Source organism: Nomascus leucogenys, chromosome 4 (assembly GCF_006542625.1).
Source record: "Nomascus leucogenys isolate Asia chromosome 4, Asia_NLE_v1, whole genome shotgun sequence".
NCBI classification, from domain to species: Eukaryota; Metazoa; Chordata; class Mammalia; order Primates; family Hylobatidae; genus Nomascus; species Nomascus leucogenys.
Window position 1 is genome coordinate 102,881,471 of NC_044384.1, and position 19,838 is coordinate 102,901,308.

General features: G+C 42.9%; 1 protein-coding gene across 2 annotated transcripts in view; it reads left to right on the top strand.

Annotated features, from left to right (window-relative positions):
- Nucleotides 1-19,838, top strand: part of PRKAR2A (protein kinase cAMP-dependent type II regulatory subunit alpha) — a 99,379-nt gene that overhangs the window by 52,137 nt on the left and 27,404 nt on the right. For both annotated transcript variants that reach the window (XM_003257025.4, XM_030811833.1), the window contains 3 exons: nucleotides 1,634-1,686; nucleotides 5,458-5,541; nucleotides 12,785-12,891. In XM_003257025.4, coding sequence (XP_003257073.1) covers nucleotides 1,634-1,686; nucleotides 5,458-5,541; nucleotides 12,785-12,891 — 244 coding nt within the window. The remainder of the gene's footprint in view (nucleotides 1-1,633; nucleotides 1,687-5,457; nucleotides 5,542-12,784; nucleotides 12,892-19,838) is intronic.

Genomic DNA, 19,838 nt, shown 5'->3' on the forward strand with positions numbered 1-19,838 from the left:
TTGCATGTGCCTCCAGACCTAGCTACTAAGGAGGCCAAGGCAGGAGAATAACTTGAAACAGGGAGGTGGAGGTTGCAGTGGGCCAATATCGCGCCACTGTACTCCAACCTGAGCGAAAGAGCGAGACTGTCTCAAAAAAAGAAGAGTTTTGGAATTGCTATACGATCACAAACATCAGTTGTTTTTTGTTGGAATGCAGTATATCCCATTGAGGGTGGATGGTCAGAGTACTATGTTCAGAAGCTACTTAGAATCTGATTCTTCTCTAATTATGTTATCACCCTGATACATGGGTAGGTTTTTTTTTCTTTGTACTTAGTTTTAGGGTCTTTCTTATCTATTTAATTTTTAAAATATGTGAAAAATTAACATGGCTTAAATGTCAAAACTTTTTATATGAGAATGTTTCCTCAGGCCAGTCAGGGTGGCTCACGCCTGTAATCCCAGCACTTTGGGAGGCCGAGGCGGGTGGTTGAGATCAGGAGATCGAGACCATCCTGGCTAACACGGTGAAACCCCGTCACTACGAAAAATAAAGAAAATTAGCCTGGCATGGTGGCAGGCGCCTGTAGTCCCAGCTACTCTGGAGGCTGAGGCAGGAGAATGGTGTGAACCCGGGAGGCGGAGCTTGCAGTGAGCAGAGATCACGTCATTGCACTCCAGCTTGGGTGACAGAGTGAGACTCCCTCTCAAAAAAAAAAAAAAAAAAAAAAAAAGTTTCCTCAGAGAAGTTTCATTCCTTTCCCTATCCCTTCTTTCTTGTTTCTTTCTATACACTAGGAAAATAATTTCTTTACTTTCCAGTTTATTCTTCCCAAATTGTTTCCTTTTAGAAAAATTAACCGGTAAAAGTATATTATATTTATTTTCCCTCCATTCTTAGCTCTCCTTTCTCATGGAAGTCCTTTCTTCTGCAAGGGATAGCATATATCACCTGGCTTTTTTTCCCCTTATGTCTCCCACAACTTACTCTCTTTTCATTTTTTTTGAGACGGAGTCTCATTCTGTCAACCAGGCTGGAGTGCAGTGGCATGATCTCGGCTCACTGCAACCTCCGTCTCCCAAGGTCAAGCGCTTCTGCTGCCTCAGCCTCCTGAGTAACTGGGACTACAGGCGCACACCACCACGCCCAGCTAATTTTTGTATTTTTAGTAGAGACGGGGTTTCACCATGTTGGCCAGGATGGTCTTGATCTCTTGACCTCAGGATCCATCTGCCTCAGCCTCCCAGAGTGCTGAGATTATAGGCGTGAGCATTTATATTATACATCAGGTGGTTATACATCAGGTGGATCACCTGATGTCAGAAGTTTGAGAGCAGCCGGACCAACATGGCGAAACCCCATCCCTACTAAAAATACAAAATTAGCCGGGCATGGTGGTGCATGCCTGTAATCCCAGCTACCTGGGAGGCTGAGGCAAGAGAATCGCTTGAACCTGGGAGATGGAGGTTGCAAGCTGAGATTGTGCCACTGTACTCCAGTCTAGGCAACAAGAGCAAAACTCTGTCTCAAAAAAAAAAAAAAAAAAGAAAGAAAACAGTGAATAAAAGAAAATTGAGTTCACTTCCTATTTTTCGTAAAGCCACACATCTGTTAAGTTCATTCTTTTTGTTTTTTTCTCTCCAATTTTAGTCTGTGCTGAGACCTATAACCCTGATGAGGAAGAGGAAGATACAGATCCAAGGGTAAGACCCAAAGCAAAGATGTTAGATAGAATTGTTCTATTTCTCATTAACTCCCCTTCTCTACATACCAAAAACTCATCATGCTAATAATTAAATACAAATTAAAATATCAGTGAAGTGACATTTTTAATCTAACAAATTGAAAGCTGCGCTGGTTGAGGGTATGTGAGCAATGCCTAGCTGTAGCTGTCAGAAGCCTTAAACAGGCTGGGCATGGTGGCTCACACCTGTAATCCAAACACTTTGAGAGGCTGAGGCAGGAGGATCACTTGAGGCCAGGAGTTCAAGACCAGCCTGGACAATAGAGCAAGACCCCATCTCTGTGGGAAAAAAAAAATAGCTGGTTTGGTGGCATGTGCCTGTATTCACAGCTGCTTAGGAGCCTGAGGCAGAAGAATTGCTGCTTGAGTCTAAAAAAAAAAAATGCTGGGCATGGTGGCTCACACCTGTAATCCCAGCACTTTGGGAGGTTGAGGTGGGAAGATCACTTGAACCCCAGGAGTTGAGACTAGCCTGGGCAATGTAGTTAGACCTCATTTCTATAAAAAAAAAAAAAAATTAACAACAACAAGCCTTAAATACTTACAGTCAGGCCAACTGATTTAGCATTTACCTAAAGGAGAATTTATCCCCAATGAAAGTTGGATCCTTCTTGAGGATGTACAAATGGAGTTTATCATAGTATTATAACAATGAAAGGCCGGGCGCGGTGGCTCACGCTTGTAATCCCAGCACTTTGGGAGGCCGAGGCGGGTGGATCACGAGGTCAGGAGATCGAGACCACGGTGAAACCCCATCTCTACTAAAAAATACAAAAAAATTAGCAGGGCGTGGTGGCGGGCGCCTGTAGTCCCAGCTACTCGGAGAGGCTGAGGCAGGAGAATGGCGTGAACCCGGGAGGCGGAGCTTGCAGTGAGCCGAGATTGCGCCACTGCACTCCAGCCTGGGTGACAGAGCGAGACTCCGTCTCAAAAAAAAAAAAAAAAAAATGAAAAATGGAAACAAAAAAAAAAAAAAAAAAAAAAAAAAAAAAAAAAAAAAAAAAAAAAAAAAAAAAAAAAAAAAAAAAAAAAAAAAAAAAAAAAAAAAAAAAAAAAAAAAAAAATGGAAACAACCTAAATGACCCAAAATATGGGATTACCAGGGCCTAAATTATGGTACATTCAAATGAAGAGAATCTGTAGCCATTGAAAGTGATGGTACAGGACTGTATGTAATGGCATGGGATGTATGTTTGTGTGAGGTGCATTTTATAGAGCATTTTGTAAATTAAAAAATTTGAAATATATATATTTATTTGTATGTATGTATGTATATATAGAAAATTCTGTCTGGAAGGGTATACCCCGGATGTAAACAGTGGTTGTGGCAAGACCATGTTTGATTTTTGGGTGCTTTTTAAAAAAAAAAAAAAAAAAAAAAAAACTTAGTTTTTTAAACTTCTGTACAATTGACATAAATTGCTTTTGTTTGTTTTTTTTTGAGACAGAGTCTCGCACTGTTGCCCGGGCTGGAGTGCAGTGACGTGAATTCGGCTCACTGCAACCTCTGTCTCCTGGGTTCAAGTGATTCTCCTGCCTCAGCCTCCCAACATAAATTACTTTTATGAGGGCATGTATGAACTATCATTTTTAAAAGATTGATGTTATAGGTTGGGTGTGGTAACTCACACCTGTAATCCCAGCACTTTGGGAGGCCAAGGTGGGTGGATCACCTGAGGTCAGGAGTTCGAGACCAGCCTGGCCAACATGGTGAAACCTCGTGTCTACTAAAATACAAAAATTAGCTGGGCGTGGTGGCAGGCGCCTGTAATGCCAGCTACTCGGGAGGCTGAGGCAGGAGAATCGCTTGAACCCGGGAGGCCAAGGTTATGGTGAGCTGAGATCATGCCACTGCACTCCAGCCTGGGCGACAGAGTGAGACTCCATCTCAAAAAAAAAAAAAGGTTGCTGTTACAAAAACCTTTAGTGGACCAGGCACGGTGGCTTACGCCTGTAATCCCAGCACTTTGGGAGGCCGAGGTGGGCGGATCACAAGGTTAGGAGTTTGAGACCAGCCTGACCAATATGGTAAAACCCCATCTCTACTAAAAATACAAAAATTAGCCAGGCGTGGTGGTGCCCGCCTGTAATCCCAGCTACTCAGGAGGCTAAGACAGGAGAATCACTTGAACCTGGGAGGTGGAGGTTGCAGTGAGCCAAAATCGTGCCACTGCACTCCAACCTGGGCGACAGAGCGAGACTCCATCTCAAAAAAAAAAAAAAAAAAAACTTTAGTGATCTATTATGTTACCCTTAAATCAAGTTACCCTTAAAATGAGTAACTTAGGAAAGATTTCTGAAGTATTCTAATAAATGCTACCATTTTTGTGAATGTAAAAATCATTAGATTAATTTTTTTATTCTAGTTATTGTAAGATTATTGATGACTGTAAAACAGTTTTTTCTAATTTAATATCACAAATTTAAAATACTTAACACTCTCTTTTTTTTTTTTTTTTTTTTGAGACAGAGTTTTGCTCTTGTTGCCCAGGCTGGAGTGCAATGGCGTGATCTTGGCTCACTGCAACCTCCGCCTACTGGGTTCAAGCGATTCTCCTGCCTCAGCCTCCCGGGTAGCTGGGATTACAGGCATGTGCCACCATGCCCGGCTAATTTTGTATTTTTAGTAGAGGTGGGTTTCTTCATGTTGGTCAGGCTGGTTTCGAACTCCTGACCTCGTGATCTGCCCACCTTGGCCTCCCAAAGTGCTGGGATTACCTGGGATTACAGGAGTGAGCCACCGTGCCCAGCTTTTTTTTTTTTTTTTTTTTTTTGAGGCAGAATCTTGCTCTGTCACCAGGCTACAGTGCCGTGGTACGATCTTGGCTCACTGCAACCTCCAACTCCCTGGTTCAAGCGATTCTCCTACCTCAGCGTCCCGAGTAGCTAGGATTACTGGCATGCGCCACCATGCCCAGCTAATTTTATATTTTTAGCAGAGACGGGGTTTATCCATGTTGGTCAGGCTGGTCTCAAACTCCTGACCTTGTGATTCGCCTGCCTCGGCCTACCAAAGTGCTGGGATTACAGGCGTGAGCCACCACGCCTGGCCCTTTTTTTTTTTTTTTTTTGAGACAGAGTCTCGCTGTCAGCCAGGCGGGTGTGCAGTTGCACGATCTCGGCTCACTGCAACCTCCAACTCCATGGTTCAAGCGATTCTCCTACCTCAGCCTCCTGAGTAGCTGGGATTACAGGCATGCGCCACCACGCCCAGCTAATTTTTCTATTTTTAGTAGAGATGGGGTTTTACCACGTTGGCCAGGATGGTCTCCATCACCTGACATCGTGATCTGCCTGCCTCGGCCTCCCAAAGTGTTGGGATTACAGGCATGAGCCACCTCACCCGGCCAACACTTTTAACATCTATTATTTCTGGTCAGATTAAAAGATGTACTTTTTTTTTTTTTTTTTGAGTAGATGCTCAATATTTGTTTAATGAACAAATTTTTAACCCTCTGCTTTATGGATGAAGATCCTGAGACTCCCAGGGAATAGCTGACTTGCTGCCAGCCATGTAGTCGGCAGGTGGCTTCAGGGTTGGTGCTTTTTCACCCCTATGTTACATTGCCCCTCGACCTTCAGCATGCAGCTTGATATTTATGTAAAATTAAAATTACAGAAACCATGCTGTTTATTTTTCCCAATTTTTGGAGAAAGAAATTTACCAGTCTTTAAGTGGTTATTTTTAAATGGAGTAAAACAGTTTCCATGGTTTTGTTTGGATTGGCAGGTGATTCATCCTAAAACTGATGAACAGAGATGCAGACTTCAGGAAGCTTGCAAAGATATTCTCCTTTTCAAAAATCTTGATCAGGTAACATTGATTTCTAAAGTATTTTTATTATAATGATCTTTTAGCTTTGCTCCTATTTGTCACTTAAACTTTAATTTTTAGCATCCTAGCCACAGCCGTATTAAGCATAAAACCTTAGATTCATCTTACGTACAAATGTTTTCATTGTATTGACCACTTTACCCAGACATGATCTTTCAGATGCCTTTTAGTGCAGTAGTCCCCCTTATCCTTGGTTTTGCTTTCCAGGGTTTCAGTTACCCATAGTCAATGACAGTCCAAAAATACTAAATGGAAAATTCCAGAAATAATTCCTAAGTTTTAAAAGGCATGCCATTCCGAGTAGTGTGATGAATCTCATGCTGTCCTGCTCTACTGCCACCCAGAACACAAATCATCACTTTGTCCCAGTGTATTCATGCCATATATGCCACCTGCCCATTAGTCACTTAGTCACCGTATAGCAGTACTCATATTCACGTAACCCTTATTTTACTTAATAATGGCCCCAAAGCACAAGAGAAGCAATGCTGGCAATTCGGATATGCCAAAAAGAAGCCATAAAATGCTTCCTTTAAGTGAAAAGATGAGAGAAACTTAAGGAAGGAAAGGAAGAAAGAGAGAGAGAGAGAGAAAAGAAAGAAAAGAGAGGGAGAGAGAAAGAGAAAGGAAGAGAAAAGGAAGGAAGGAAGGAAACAAAAGGAAGGGAGGGAGAAAGAGAGGGAGGGAGAAAGGAATTGTATGCTGAGGTTGCAAAGATCTATGGTAAGAATGAATCTTCTGGCTGGGTGTGGTGGCTCATGCCTGTAATCCTTAGCACTCTGGGAGGCCGAGGTGGGTGGAGTTCAAGACCAGCCTGGCCAACAGTGAAATTCCATCTCTACTAAAAATACAAAAATTAGCCAGGTGTGGTAGTGTGCACCTGTAATCCCAGCTACTCAGGAGGCCGAGGCAGGAGAATTGCTTGAATCCAGGAGGCGGAAGTTGCAGTGAGCTGAGATCGCACCATTACACTCCAGCCTGGGTAACAGAGCAAGACTACGTCTCAAAAAAAAAAAAATAGAATAAGAATGAATCTTCTATCTGTGAAACTGTGAAGAAGGAAAAAGAAATTTACGCTAGTTTTGCTGTTGCACCTCGAACCACACAAGTTACAGCCACAGTGCATGTTAAGTACTTGGTTAAGATGGAAAAGGCATTACATTTGTGGGTGGAACAGAAACGTGTTCCAATTGACAACAGTAGGGTTCAACACTATCTGTGGTTTCAGACATCCACATATCCCCTTGGAACATATTCCCCATGGATAAAGGGAGGACTGCTGTATTTTTCTGAGCTGCTTTGGCACTTTCTCCAAAACAATACTGATAATTTGAAGAGCATGCAGTTTTGTCATGTTGCAAGGAAATGCTCAGATTTGCATGACCCTGGCTTAGTTTGGAGGGTCTGAATTTATCCTACAAAGAGATTGATTTTTCTGAAGATGCTGGTATGTAGTTCCCTTCATTGATAATAGTTAACCCACTAGCTTACCACAGTGTGTGATAAGTGCTTCTTAGGAATGGTGTGTTTCTGCAGGGCCTAGCATAGGATCTATGACCTGGACCTGTCCTCCCTCTCTTGGTGGTAGAAATAAAGAACAAGGGCTACCTCCTGATAGGTGTCCTAGTACATTTGGGCTGCTATAACAAAATACCATAACCTGGGTGGTTTATAAACAGTGGAAATTTCTCACAGTTCTGGAGTCTGGGAAATCCAGGCTCAAGGTGCCAGCAGATTTGGTGCCTGATCAGGAGCCTGCTTCCTGGTTCATAGATAACCATCTCTGTGTGTTCTCACATGGTGGAAGGAGGGAGGGAGCTCTCAGGGTTTCCTTTATAGGGGAACTAGTCCCATTCAGGATCCAATCACTCTCCAAAGGCCTTACCTTCTAATACCATCACACTGGGAGTCAGGTTTTAACATGAAATTTTGGGGTGACATAAACATTTAGTTTATAGTAACAGAGAATCTTCAGATTTCCTATTTCTTCTCTACTGTTTCTTCTCTACTTTGAAGGCCACACATTAAAAGAATGAGGCAAGGCATGGGGGCTCATGCCTGTAATCCCAGCACTTTGGGAGGCCGAGGCAGGCAGATCCTTTGAGGTCGGGAATTCAAGACCAGTCTAGCCAACATGGTGAAACCCCGTCTCTACTAAAAATACAAAATTTGGCAGGGCACGGTGGCTCACACCTGTAATTCCAGCATTTTGGGAGGCCGAGGTGGGCGGATCACAAGGTCAAGAGATGGAGACCATCCTGGCCAACATGGTGAAACCCTGTCTCTACTAAAAATACAAAAATTAGCTGAGCGTGGTGGCACGCACCTGTAGTCTCAGCTACTCGGGAGGCTGAGGCAGGACAATTACTTGAACTGGGGAGGTGGAGGTTGCAGTGAGCTGAGATCATACCACTGAACTCCAGCCTTGGCAACAGAGTGAGATTCCATCTCAAAAAAGTTAAAAATTTAAAATTAAAAAAATTTAAAAATTTAAAACCACATGTATGGCTAAGGTGCTAGGCCTATTGAGGAGTCCCAGAATGTGCAGAGACAGGAAGGCTGGAATTACATTGCCTCTGTTACCCAACTCCTACCAAAAAGGCTTCTGAAGACATTTCCACAGCCCTCCTTAGGAATCTGGGCTGGTTAGATACGAGCTTACAATGCATCAGTCAAAGGAGTTAACTAACCTTGGTGTCTGTAAACCAGACTAATAACCGTGTGGTTTACAGTAATAGCCAGAGCTTTACTCAGAGCTTGTTAGTTTGAGACTGAATGAGACAAGGACCATGAGCTCAAGGAAAGGCTGGTTGTGAGAAACAGTAGTCTGTGTTAGCTGTTTTCCCTGGAAGACCCATCCATGTAAATGGAAAAGGGGCTTGCTTCTTTATCTGTGAATAAAACCTCTTGTAAATTTTATACCATTAAATTTACTATAAGGAAAGTTTCTATGTCAATCTAATATTCAGTTTTCTTAGAGTTGGAGAATACCATTTTAGTGTTGAAAAGTTATAACTTAGACGGGCACAGTGGCTCATTCCTGTAATCCCAGCACTTTGGGAAGCCAAGGAGGGAGGATCATCTGAGGTCAAGAGTTTGAGACCAGCCTGGCCAACATGGTGAAACCCCATCTCTACTAAAAATACAAAAATTAGCTGGGCATGGTGGCAGGTGCCTGTAATCCCAGCTACTTGAGAGGCTGAGGCAGAAGAATCTCTTGAACCCAGGAGGCGGAGTTTGCAGTGAGCTAAGACCGCACCATTGCACTACAGCCTGGGCAGTAAGAGTGAAACTCCATCTCAATAAATAAATAAATAAATAAATAAATAAATAAATAATTAATTACTTTTCTCAATAATGTCTTTTTTCTGTTAGAGGATCCAGTCCAGGATCCCATGTTAGATTTAGCAGTTATTTCTTCTTAGTCTCCTCCAATCTGTGGCAGTTTTCAGTCTTTCCTTGTCTTTCATAATCTTGACACTTTGAAGAGTACTAGTTAGTCATTCTATAGAATGTCTCTTCATTTCAGTTTGATGTTTCCTCATGATTTTGGAATATGGTTATATATTTTTGGCGAGACTACCACAGAAATTACATTGTGTCCATCTGAAAGCATCATATCAAGGGGCCCGTGATGTCAGTATGTCTTATTGCCAGCAGTGTTAGTTCATTCCTTTTTATTGCTCAGTAGTATTTCACTGCTCAAAAATGCCAATTTATCCATTTTCTGTTAGTGAATACTTGGTCTATTTCTAGTTTTTAGCTATTATGATTAACAATATCAACATTTTGTACAAATCTTTTTGTGACCTTTTCCCCCAAGTTATCTTGAGTAAAGTACCTGAGAGGAAAATTACTGAGTCATAGGATAGGTATATGTTTGACTTTGTAAAAAATCTGCCAGATCAGCCAGGCACGATGGCTCACACCTGTAAACCCAGCACTTTGGGAGGCCGAGGTGGACAGATCACCTGAGGTCAGGAGTTCGGGACCAGCCTGGGCAACATGGTGAAACCTCCTCTCTACTAAAAATACAAAAATTAGCTGGGCATGGTGGCACACACCTGTAATCCCAGCTACTCAGGAGGCTGAGGCAGGAGAATCACTTGAACCTGGGAAGCAGAGGTTGCAGCTGGCCAAGATCGCACCACTGCACTCCAGCCTGGGTGACAGAGCGAGACTCTGTCTCAAAAAAAAAAAAAAAAAAAACAAAAAATTGCCAGACATTTTTCAAAGTAGTTTTACCAGTTTGCATTCCTGTCAACAACACATGAGATTTCAGGTTGCTTCATATCCTTACTAACATTTTATAGCGTCAGTATTTTTTCTGATTAGTATATTTGTTTCAAATTTTAAATTTATTTCCCAAATCTCTATTTTTAAGTTTTCAAAATTACAGGAAATTCAAAAGAATAATACCATGAATACCCAGATGCCCTTTACTTAGACTGGCCAGTTGTTAACATTATACCACATTTGCTTTTTCTCGTGTGCAAGTTTATGTACAGAGAGAAAGAAAAGAGGAGTACATATAAAATGCTTTTCTTTTGTTCTGAGCCATTTATGACATCATGACTCTTCACCACTAAATATTTAGGATGTATTTTCCAGGAACAAGAAAATTTTCTGGCTGGGCAAGGTAGCTCACGCCTGTAATCCCAGCACTTTGGGAAGCCGAGGCAGGTGGATCACTTGAGGTCAGGAGTTCAAGACCAGCCTAGCCAACATGGTGAAACCCTGTCTCTACTAAAAATATAAAAATTAAGGCCAGGCCCGGTGGCCCATGCCTGTAATCCCAGCACTTTGGGAGGCCAAGGCGGGCGGATTCCCTGAGGTCAGGAATTCAAGACCAGCCTGGCCAACATGGTGAAACCCCGTCTCTACTAAAAATACAAAAATTAGCTGGGCATGGGGGCACATGCCTGTAATCCCAGCTACTCAGCAGGCTGAGGCAGGAGAATTGCTTGAGCCCGGGAGGCAGAGGTTGCAGTGAGCCGAGATCGTGCGACTGCACACCTGCCTGGCCGACAGAGCGAGACTCTGTCTCAAAAAAAAAAAAAAAAAAAATTATCCAGGCCTGGAGGCACGCGCCTATAATCCCAGCTACTTGGGAGGCTGAGGCAGGAGAAATCGCTTGAACCCAGGAGGCAGAGGTTGCAGTAGACCAAGATCGTGCCACTGCACTCCAGTCTGGGTGACAAAATGAGACTCCATCTCAAAAACAAACAAAAAAAAGAATATTCTCCTATGTTAACACAATACCATTTAATAAACCCAAGAAATTTAATGTTGGTATAATATAAAATCACCTAACAACAGTCCATACTCAGATTTCCCGTTTTCCCAGTAAAGTTCTGTATAGCTTTTTGTTTTGTTTTTCAATCCTGAATCACATACAGTAAGTCCTCACCTAACATCCTGAATCACATATAGTAAGTACTTCAACATTGTTGGTAGTCTTGGAAACTGCAACTTTAAGCAAAACAACCTATAATGAAACCTTTTTTTTCCCTCATCAGTGTTATAACTGTGTTGAGGACCTTCTATACATTGTTTTGCTTAAAGTCACAGTTTTCAAGAACCTGTCAACCATATTGAGGACTTACTGTATTTCATTTGGTTGTCATGTTGTTATTTTAGTCTCCTCTAACCTAGAAATGCTCCCCTTCTGCCCCTGTTATTCTTATCTCATGACACATGTGTTTGAAGAGTCCAGACTAGAAGAAGAAAAGTTACTCAGAACAAGAGGCTTCCAGCAGGCAACCCACAGGCTAGGTACAGATGTCTGTGTTTGGTCTGTATTGTACATGAAAATTTAAATTTATTGCCAGTGTTTAAATAGGAGATTTCTGGCAACACTGGGCTCACATTCCAGTCAATGAGGGTAACACATCAGTTGCAAGCCATCCTTTTTAGTATTTGTTAGCTTATACAGTATTCAACGCACATGGAACTAAATACACTTTTTGGTGATACTCAATTATCTTGGTAGTACAGTCACTCTGATAGAACATAAAATCACATGGAATTATGCAGTCATAAAATTATTCTCTTTCCAGGTCTTCAGTCTACATTTCTCCAAAGAGAAAGTCTCTTTTTTTAATTGAACCTGGTATTCTTTAGTGACTCCCTAATAATCACTGATCTCCCTGACAGGGATGCTGGCCCCACACTGAGACCATTAGAATTTAATAGTATTATTTTCTTTTCATTATACTTATTGACATAGTTGATGTCTGGTTATGGCAGGCAATATTAGTAAGTAATTGTGCTGTATGCAAATGAAGCAATATTAGCTGTCTTATAATCTCATTTATTGAGTATCTGTTGTTTCATAAATACTTTCCTAGGTTTTTCTCCCTTGGTCATAAAAATTGGTGACCTGGAATCTTTGTTATACCCTTTTCACATATGAAGAAACGAGTTCACCGGGCGCGGTGGCTCACACCTGTAATCCTAGCCCTTTGGGAAGCCACGGTGGGTGGATCACATGAGGCCAGGAGTTTGAGACCAGCCTGGCCAACATGGCAAAACCCTGTCTCTACTAAAAATATAAAAATTTGGCAGGTGTGGTGGCGCAGGCCTGTAGTCCCAGCTACTCGGGAGGCTGAGGCGGGAGAATCGCTTGAACTCAGGAGGTAGAGGTTGTGGTGAGCTGAGATCACACCACTGCACTCCAACCTGTGCGACAGAGTGAGACTCCATCTCCAGGACAAAAAAAAAAAAAAAAAAAAAAAGATACTGAAGCTCAGTGAGGTTAAGTGATGTGTTTCGCTAGTCAAAAGTTGTGCTGTTCCAAAAGATAACCTCTAAGGCCATAGCAGCCCTTTAGATCTGATGATCCTGTTAAGGTCAACACCTGTAGGAAGGTGGCAGCATAATAACTTTCCACATGACATAGTGGAGCCATCAGGCAGGTGACAGTCATGTGGGTGTTGCTGGGAGAACATGGACCATAATTTAGATAATATTTTTGCGTAAATTGTGGGAAGCTTTTTCAAAACAATACTGCCTCAGGAGACTTGCCAGTTTGCTGTCTGCTGAGGTACATGGAGATGCAAAGCTGAATGGTCCCAGGAAAGCATTTGTTTCAGACAACCTTTAGGTTTCTGTTTGAATGTGGGGACTTCTGTTACATAGTCACAAATTGAGATAATTATGGTCACTGCTTTTTTTCAGCGTATGTAAAGGCTATTTTTTTCTTCTTGTGCATACCCTGCAGGAACAGCTTTCTCAAGTTCTCGATGCCATGTTTGAAAGGATAGTCAAAGCTGATGAGCATGTCATTGACCAAGGAGATGATGGAGACAACTTTTATGTCATAGAACGGTAGGAGATGGAGCTTTGAAATTGTGTGGCCACACTTAATCGGATTCATGACTCAGGGCAGATGCTTTATCCTATTCTGTATTCAGCCCAGAGAGGCTTAGGGCCAGGTGAACAAGCTTCCCAAAGCCTTGTGAGAGTCCACAGCCTGTCCCTCTCTACCAGTGCTGTCCTGAGTCCTCAGCACAACTCATATTTGAAGAGCAATCATCTAGAGTAGAAAGTCTCCTTTAGGCCAGGCGCAGTGGCTCATGCCTATAATTGCAGCACTTTGGGAGGCCCAGGCTGGTGGATCACTTGAGGTGAGGGGTTCGAGACCAGCCTGGCCAATATGGTGAAACCTCGTATCTACTAAAAATACAAAAATTAGCCGGATGTGGTGGTGCATGCCTGTAATCCCAGCTGCTTGGGAGGCGGAGGCTGGAGAATCGCTTGAACCTAGGAGGCTCACGCCTATAATCCTAGCAAAGGTTGTTGCAGTGAGCTGAGACCTCGCCACTGCACTCCAGCCTGGGCAACACAGCAAGACTGCATCTCAAAAAAAAAAAAAGTCTCCTTTACAATTAGTAAGGAGTGCAGGGTGTGCTTTATAAACATGTTATTTGCCAGTGTCAAGTGAATTGATTCCCTGAAGAATTAGCCATGGTACTATAGTCGTTTGAATGTTTGTATTTGAGCCTGGTTTTACTCATGAATACACTGCCCTGACCTTAACCCCTCTGGCCCAGATCTAAGTATTAGGAAAAGATGAAATATTTGGGCTTGACCTGCTCGCTCTACTGTGTCCTAACCTCTTGAGCTTAGTGTCCTCTGGCTGGTGGCAATGAGGTGGGTGTCCTTCTGATCTCCTTAGTCCTGAAAGAAACATTCTCACTAGAGTTTAACACCAATAAGATATTGCTTCACCTGATATCTTCCATTAATTTAAAAATAAAATGGTTTTTGGAGCTAGATAATAAAAAGGAAACAAAAATAATTTTTTATCTTAAAGTAATTTCAGAGTTACAGAAAAGTTAAATAGTGCAAAAAATTAATCATAGTCCTGGTGTGGTGGCTCATGCCTGTAATCCTAGCACTTTGAGAGGCCAAGGCAGGTGGATCTCTTGAGGTCTGGAGTTCAAAACCAGCCTGGCCAACGTGGTGAAACTCCATCTCTACTAAAAAAAATACAAAAATTGGCCGGTCGCAGTGGCTCATGCCTGTAATCCCAGCATTTTGGGAGGCCGAGGCGGGCATATCACGAGGTCAGAAGTTTGAGACCAGCCTGGCCAACGTAGTGAAACTCCATCTCTACTAAAAATACAAAAATTAGCTGGGCATGCTGGCACGCGCCTGTAGTCCCAGCTACCCAGGAGGTTGAGGCAGGAGAATCACTTGAACCCGGGAGGCGGAGGCTGCAGCGAGCTGAGATCGCCACACTGCACACCAGCCTGGGCAACAGTATGAGCCTTTGTCTCAAAAAAAAAAAAAAAAAAAAAAAAAGTAACCGGGCATGGTGGTGCGCACCTGTAATCCCAGCTACTTGGGAGGAGGCTGAGGCGGGAGAATTGCTTGAACCTGGGAGGTGGAGGTTACAGTGAGCCAAGATAGCGCCACTGCACTCCAGCCTGGGTGACAGAGTGAGACTCGGTCTCAAAAAAAAAAAAATTATAAATACAGGTTCCCTAGATTAGCATTCTACTCCCTTTGCTTTATTAAGTTGTTGGCAAGGCTGGGCGTGGTGGCTCACGCCTGTAATCCTAGCATTTTGGGAGGCTGAGGTGGGCGGATCCCTTGAGGTCAGGAGTTCGAAACCAGCCTGGCCGACATGGTGAAATCCCAGCTCTACTGAAAATACAAAAAAAAAAAAAAAGCCAGGTATGGTCGTGCATGCCTGTGGTCCCAGCTACTTGGAAGGCTGAGGCAGGAGAATCACTTGAACCCACAAGGCAGAGGTTGCAGTGAGCTGAGATTGTGCCATTACACTCCAGCCTGGGTGACAGAGTGAGACTTCGTCCCCACCACCAAAAGAAAAAAAAGTTGTTTTAAGTTGCAGATATAATGCCGCTTTATCTCTGAATACCCCAGTGTGCATTTCCTAAAAAGGATATTCTCTTACTTTAGTACAGAGCAATTATAAAAAACACAAATTAACATTTATACAATACTACATCTAATGTATGCACCTTATTCAAATTTTTCTAATTATTCTCCTCATTTTTAAGATTCTTTTAATCTCCATCAAATAGCTGTACTAGATTCATTGGTTCCCTTTCTTCTTGAGCCTTTTCTTATTTAGATTCGTGAACAGAAAATGCTCTCCCTCCTTGAGTAACTTTTGGGTTCTTGCTACCTGTGACAAATTATTACACTTAAAGGAAATTTTCTTTTCTTTTTTTTTTTTTTTTTTGAAATGGAGTCTTGCTCTGTTGCTCAGGCTGGAGTGCAGTGGCGCGATCTCGGCTAACTGCAAGCTCCGCCTCCCAGGTTCACGCCATTCTCCTGCCTCAGCCTCCCGAGTAGCTGGGACTACAGGCGCCCACCACCATGCCCGGTAATTTTTTGTATTTTTAGTAGGGACGGAGTTTCATCGTGTTAGCCAGGATGGTCTCGATCTCCTGACCTTGTGATCTGCCCACCTCAGCCTCCCAAAGTGCTGGAGTTACAGGCATGAGCCACTGCACCCAGCCCAGAATAGTTTTAAAATAAAATTATAAATATAAAACTATATTTATTTATCTTATTATTTTTTTTTTGAGACAGAGTCTTGCTCTGTTGCCCAGGCTAGAATGTAGTGGTGCAATCCTGGCTCACTACAACTTCCGCCTCCCCGGTTCAAGCGATTCTCCTGCCATAGCCTCCTGAGTAGCTGGGATTACAGGCACCCGCCACCACTCCCAGCTAATTTTTGTATTTTAGTGGAGATGGGGTTTCACCATGTTGGCCAGGCTGGTCTTGAACTCCTGACCTCAAGCGATCCACCTGCCTTGGCCTCCCAAAGTGCTGAGATTACAGGTGTGAGCCACCATGCCAGGTCAATATTTATAATATAATAAAATTGTATTACCACCTCCAGCAGCCACCTTTCCCCTTTGCCCTGCTGTGTACTCCCCTGCCAAGACAGAGGTCCCATTGGGCACTTATGGTCTGGGAAATAAGCATCCACCTGTACATGTCCACAACTTAAAGATTGAAATGTCTTTGTACAGAAGGAATGATTTATTTTATATGTAAACAAAAGGGGTTATTCTTTGTACAGTGAAAGTGGTGAATAAGAGCCTGGCACAGTGGTTCGCACCTGCAATCCCAGCACTTTGGGAGGCCAAGGTGGGAGGATTGTCTGAGCCCGGGAGTTCAAAACCAGCCTGGGGAAGATAGTGAAACCTCATTTCTACAAAACATTTTTTTTAGGCCAGGCACGGTGGCTCACACCTGTAATCCCAGCACTTTAGAAGGCCCAGGTGGGTGGAGCAGTTGAGGTCAGGAGTTTGAGACCAGCCTGGCCAACATGGCGAAACCTCGTCTCTACTAAAAATACAAAAAATTAGCTGGACATGGTAGCGGGTGCCTATAATCCCACTACTTAGGAGGTTGAGGCAGGAGAATTGCTTCAACCTGGGAGGTGGAGGTTGCAGTGAGCCGAGATCATGCCATTGCACTCCAGCCTGGGCAATAGTGAAACTCCATCTCAAAAAGAAAAAGAAAAAATGCAGGCCGAGCACGGTGGCTCATGCCTGTAATCCCAGTGCTTTGGGAGCCTGAGGCGGGCAGATCACAAGGTAAGGATATCGAGAACATCCTGGCTAACATGGTAAAACCCCATCTCCACTAAAAATCAAAAAATTAGCTGGGCATGGTGGCATGTGCCTGTAGTCCCAGCTACCCGGGAGGCTGAGGCAGGAGAATAACTTGAACCTGGGAGGCAGAGGTTGCAGTGAGCGGAGATCATGCCACTGCACTCCAGCCTGGGTGACAGAATGGGACTCCATCTCAAAAAAACAAAACAAAACAAAAACACAAAAAAAAGCATTTTTAAAAAAATTTGCCAGGCATGGTGGCACATGCCTATAGTCCCAGCTAATTGGAAGGCTGGGGTGGGAGGATCACTTGAGCCCAAGAGGTTGAGTCTACAGTGGGCAGTGATCATAACACTGCACTGTAGCCTGGGGGACAAAGTGAGACCCTGTCTCAGAATAAAAAGAAAAGAAAAAAGAATGTGGTGATAAACAAATAGGAAAGAGCTGAGCACAGTGGCTCACACCTGTAATCCCAGCACCTTGGGAGGCCGATATGGATTACTTGAGACCAGGAGTCCGAGACTAGCCTGGGCAACATAGTGAGACCCCTGTCTCTACAAAACAAAAAAGAAAGATTATCGTTCAAGTAAAAAGGTACAGTTCCTGGCCTCAAAAAGTTCATGATCAAGTTGGAGAGACAGACCTTTCAATAGATAATTATTACATAATGCGGTGGTAACAATGATAAAAACATATGCCCCATTATTTAGAGGAGGACCTGAATAGGAAAGGTCAAGAGAGGCTCTCTGCAGTGCTGCTGCCTGAAATGAGTTCGTGTCACTCCCAAAGTTAAATGCTAGTGTCTGGAGGAGACACTAAAAACACTGAATTCTATGTTTCCTATTTATAACCTTATTTTGCCTTGTCTATAAAGGCCTAGGACAGGTCAGCTTCCCTACTGAGTGGTAAGCTCCTCTGAGAGCCGGGTTAGTGGCACATTCTCTGCTTTTCTTTTAATACATGATATTTAGTGATTTTGTCAGACAGATAGAAGTTCTTTGTAGGAAATTTAGAATATAAAAAAATAAAAGGCCGGGCGCGGTGGCTCACACTTGTAATCCCAGCACTTTGGGAGGCCGAGGCAGGTGGATCATGAGATCAGGAGATCGAGACCATCCTGGCTAACATGGTGAAATCCCATCTCTACTAAAAATACAAAAAATTAGCCGGGCGTGGTGGTGGGTGCCTGTAGTCCCAGCTACTCGGGAGGCTGAGGCAGGAGAATGGTGTGAACCCGGGAGGCAGAGCTTACAGTGAGCTGAGATCATGCCACTGCACTCCAGCCTGGGCAACAGGGCGAGACTCTGACTCAAAATAAAATAAAATACAAACAGGATAGAAATTAATTTAGGCATAATCTGATTACCAGTGTATGATTCCATTATTTTTTCCATGCTTTACTGTTGAGATCAGGCACCTCACCGAAAATTTGGTTAAGATGTCAAGACTGATGACACTACATATACACTAAAAGGGTATGAAAAGGTTTATTACTCACATGTTGAGCGTTTTTAGAGAGAGCAGGGCAGGCTCCCAGACGGATCCAAAAATGACTTCAGATAGCAGGCGAGATGACTGTCTTGGGATTTATGGTGGTTAGAAGGTGGGATTAGGTGAGGGTACTCTTACACAGGGGCTGGCATTTGTGTTGATTGAACTCCCCATCAGCACCAAAGGAGGGAGCACCCAGGCTTTCTTACCAGCTTGCCCAGATATGGGGCAGAAGAGGAAAGGTTTGAAAGCTGTCAACAATCAAACATCAAAAATGGAGTCAACTAATGGAGTTATCTTTACATAACTTTTTTTTACATTAAATCATACATTGTTGTGTGACTTAATTTTTTAAATCTGTTTTAAGTATGTTATGGAGTATAGTATTCTGTTATTATTATTATTTTGAGATAGAGTCTCACTGTGCCACCCAGGCTGGAGTGCAATGGTGCGACCTTCGCTCACTGCAACCTCTGCCTCCCAGTTTCAAGTGATTCTCCTGCTTCAGCCTCCCGAGTAGCTGGGATTACAGGCACATGCCACCACGCCCAGCTAATTTTTGTATTTTTAGTAGACACAGGGTTTTACCATGTTGGCCAGGCTGGTCTTGAACTCCTGACCTCGGGAGATCTGTCTACCTCAGCCTCCCAAAGTGCTGGGACTACAGGTGAGCCACTGTGCCCAGCCATACTCTGTCATTATTATTATATATATATATACACACACAGACGTGAGCCACCATGCCCGGCCTCTGTCATTATTTTTAATGACTCCATGATATAGATAGAAACATGTATTTGACCCATTTCCTATTATTAGCAGATGAAATTACTTATAGTTTTTACTATTATAGATATTACCTGGTGAAATCCCTGTAATTAAATCTTTTGCAGTATCTTTGATTATCTCTTTTGGAATGTCTAGAAATGGAATTGCTGTATCAAAGGGTCTTTCTAGGGCATTTGCTATAAGAATTATCTTGCAGAAACTGAAAAGTTTATGTTCCCCTCAGTGATATGTTGAGAGTGCCTATTTCTGCAAATGCTTGTCAGTTCTGAATTTTTTTTTTCTTAGCAATTATTGCCAATCAATAGATAAATAATTGTATCGTTTGTTTGTTTGTTTGTTTGTTTGTTTGTTTGTTTGTTTTGAGACTGAGCCTCTCTCTGTCACCCAGGCTGGAGTGCAATGATGCGATCTTGGCTCACTGCAACCTCCGCCTCCCGGTTTCAAGTGATTCTCCTGCCTCAGCCTCCCGAGTAGCTGGGATTACAAGCACCTGCCACCCGCCCAGCTAATTTTTGTATTTTTAGGAGAGACGGGGTTTCACCAGGTTGGCCAGGCTGGTCTCGAACTCCTGACCTCAGGTGATCCACTCGCCTCAGCCTCCCAAAGTACTGGGATTACAGGGGTGAGCCACTGCACCCAGCCTCTGTCATTATTTTTAATGACTCCATAATATAGATAGAAACATGTATTTGACCCATCTCCTATTATTAGCAGATGAAATTACTTATAGTTTTTACTATTATAAATATTACCTGGTGAAATCCCAGCAATTAAATCTTTTGCAATATCTTTGATTATCTCTTTTGGAATGACTAGAAATGGAATTGCTGTATCAAAGGATCTTTTTAAGGCGTTTGCTATATGTTTTAATTATCTTGCAGAAACTGAAAAGTT